General features: G+C 41.9%; 1 protein-coding gene across 1 annotated transcript in view; it reads left to right on the top strand.

Moving 5' to 3' along the window:
* The window catches only part of LOC118421393 (DNA polymerase alpha subunit B-like), a 17,522-nt gene extending 15,054 nt beyond the window's left edge, over nucleotides 1-2,468 (top strand). Inside the window, exons 21-23 of the mRNA XM_035828659.1 lie at nucleotides 50-163; nucleotides 553-679; nucleotides 1,528-2,468. Coding sequence (XP_035684552.1) covers nucleotides 50-163; nucleotides 553-679; nucleotides 1,528-1,686 — 400 coding nt within the window. The 3' untranslated portion in view covers nucleotides 1,687-2,468. The remainder of the gene's footprint in view (nucleotides 1-49; nucleotides 164-552; nucleotides 680-1,527) is intronic.
* The last annotated feature ends 659 nt before the right edge of the window (nucleotides 2,469-3,127 follow it).

Below are 3,127 nucleotides of genomic sequence, written 5' to 3'. Positions count from 1 at the left end.
CTGGCTGTCCGACTCATCAGTAGGTTAGTACATGACAGTATTGTTCCAGGATGCAGGAAATGACAAGTCACTTTGGTGGAGGTGTAATTTGTTGTTTCCCTTTTTCCAGAGGTTCCTCTGACAGGTTAGGCAGGCTTATCAAGCACATCCTCACTCAGCAAAGGTGGGTCCTGTTCACTGTTTCCTCTGTCCATTAAATACCTTCTTTGGTAAACACCTGTATTTATTTATGGTAAAATGTACACGTCCTTTTGCATAGTGACATATTTATTTCTCCCAGTTCTTCTTAAGAGATAAAAAAAAAAATTATTATGATTTATTAGCTTTTCCAGCTTTATTTTGACAATTATTTGACAATTACATGTTTGCTGTTTTCTCCACGGATGATAACTCACAGCATATCAAGTATACATGATGACATTTCTTCCTGTAGTTACTACCCCCTGTACCCCCCCTCCATGTAACTGCTGTAATTCTGTGTTTTTTCTGTAGTTACTACCCCCTGTACCCCCCTCTCCATGTAACCACTGTTATTCTGTGTTTTTTCTGTAGTTACTACCCCCTGTACCCCCCCTCGGAGGACGTGAACATCGACTACGAACACTACGAGCAGTTCTGTCGGCTTCAGGCCACACCCGACGTTCTCATCATCCCCTCCGACCTCAGGTACTTTGTCAAGGTGAGGTTACTGTTTATTTGTTTACTCATTTCAAAAGAGGGACAATACTGTAAATGCAGAAACTTTCGCAGTGGTTAAATGTTCGCGGTCTTCACGGTGGCCACTTCACTGCGAACTTAAAACCACCGCAAACATTTTTCCATGGCAGTAAGAGACTACAGTGAATGGTGCTACCGCGAACTTAAAACAAACTCGAAAAGTCCCTTTTCCCGCTAACGCGAAATTAAGTCCCCGCGAATTTAGATGCATTTACAGTAACGGTTACCCCATAATCTACCTTTAATTACATGTCCAAGCTGCTACATAAAGATTGGACTGAGAAGTCCAACATTCAGGACTTTCCCACAGCTTACATGTAACTCCCCATTTGTACCAAGTTTCTACAGTAAAACTTACAGAGTTTACATGAAGACAGGATTTCAAAACAGCTGTGGGAGCTGGATACTCCCTCCAATAAACTCCTTTGTAGAAAATTGTATCTTCTATTTACAAGTGTTCACAGTCAGGTTCAGGTCTGGATACCTGTTCCTGAATTGTCTGTAGCGGCACCCATGCCTACTATGGACAGCTTTGTGTGACTGGCTTGACTCACCGTCATGCATTGACTTAATTATTCAAATACAATTCAATCCCTACAACTAGATTACAGTTGTAGGGATTGAATTGTATTTGAATATTGTTCACCTGGATGTCTAACCTTCATAAATGCAATGACTTAATTGATTTACTCTTCTTTTTCCTGTTCACCACAACCCCTACTATGGCCAGCTATGTGTGACGGGCTTAACTCACCATAATGCATTGACTTGACACTTGTTTTACTCTCCGTTTTTCCTGTGCATTGCCAGGATGTGCTGGGGTGTGTCTGTGTGAACCCCGGCAGGATAACCAAGGCTCAGACCGGAGGCACGTTCGCCCGCTTTGTCATCCAGTGTCCTCCCTCCCCAACCCAAGGTGGTGCCGCCAGGAAGCCCAGGTGCACGGCTGCTGAAGTGGTCAGGGTGTGAAGACGACAGTTGGAAGAGCTTTCTGTACATAGCTATGTAATTCATTGTGAGATCATTCCATGTGTAATAACTTTCTCCGTTATTTTCTAACCCAGTAATACATATTTGTTGTGAAAATTAAAAGATCCCTGATTTTAGGATTTCACATATGTGAAATGGAACAAATTCTTATATGATTAACGCTAGTTCACCTCATCCACGGGATAACCTACCTATATCCTTTGCTTTTAAAAACAGGATATTTAGGAATATCACGTCACTAGATGCTGGTTTGAAATTGCAATATTTTCAAAATATTGGAATTTTTGTCAACTTGATGTCCCTAAATACCCTAAATGTGTTAACAGACATAGGACAAAGCTGTGGATAAAGGAACTAGGCCAAGTGATATGCTCTCTTTCCAAAGTGTCAGAATTGACTCCATTTAGCACTGCCAACTTATTTTAAGTGAATGGCATGGTGAGAATCAAGAGTGTGCAGTTGATAAGATTCTTTGTACACGAACAAGAACTTTATTCAAGATCAACATTTCAGTAACCATCTGCCACCTTCCTCAGGGCAATTCTGACCAGTTCTATTAGGCACTACAAGTAAGTGTAGCCGTTAACAGTCTGATAAGTAGACAATAGCAGATGTAGTCCTAAATGTCAACTATTTACAGTGTATAAATTAAAAGATAGGTAGTACTTGTGTTGTGGTGTTTTCAATGCAATCCCAAATGTAAAGTATTTACATGCCTGCCGTTATAACAGAATATTGGGAAATAAAATTAGTACATTTTATATCTGGTGTCATTTCATTTTTGTCCAGTATCTTAAGTTTGCTTGTATAGCAAACCCGTTAAGTATACAACACGGTGTATCTGTAACACCCGAGGTACCGGCCCGATTGCGGGTGGATCACCCAAAGGCCAGTCTGACACTTGGTGATACAGATAAACCATGATGTGTTTTATGACCCAACAAAGAACATGTTTTATACTCTAAACCTCCATTTAACAGAGCCCACACTTAGGTAGAGAAGGGCAAAAACTAGCCTCCATAGCAGGCTCTCTGGTGCCTTTTTTTTTCCTCATAATACACTTTTGCTGGCCATTTCTTTTGGATTGGGGCCCGAATGCCGGCCCTCGGGAAGCCCCAAAGTCGGCAAGGCCCCCAATCGGCGACCCGCACAAAAGAATGGGCCGCCAAAGTTTTGTATGAGCCCCCAAAAAGGCACCAGAGAGCCTTTTTCATAGTATAGAAAACAGCTTTTCAAGCTGGTAAGAGTTCCAGAGAGAATCCCTCTAGTCTCTCTTTGTGCTGGAAGTGCAACAAGAGCGCACAGTTCCACTAAGAACAGAATTATGCCAGTTGTTTAGTGTCGAACTGTAAAGGACTGGAACTCCTAAAGCCCCGTTTACAAATCAAGAATTTAGCTCGGCCGAGTTGTCAGCGAGCTC

The sequence above is a fragment of the Branchiostoma floridae genome, chromosome 1, assembly GCF_000003815.2.
Source record: "Branchiostoma floridae strain S238N-H82 chromosome 1, Bfl_VNyyK, whole genome shotgun sequence".
NCBI lineage: Eukaryota > Metazoa > Chordata > Leptocardii > Amphioxiformes > Branchiostomatidae > Branchiostoma > Branchiostoma floridae.
The sequence above is the reverse complement of the archived record's forward strand: the minus strand, read 5'-3'. Positions and strand labels throughout refer to the sequence as shown.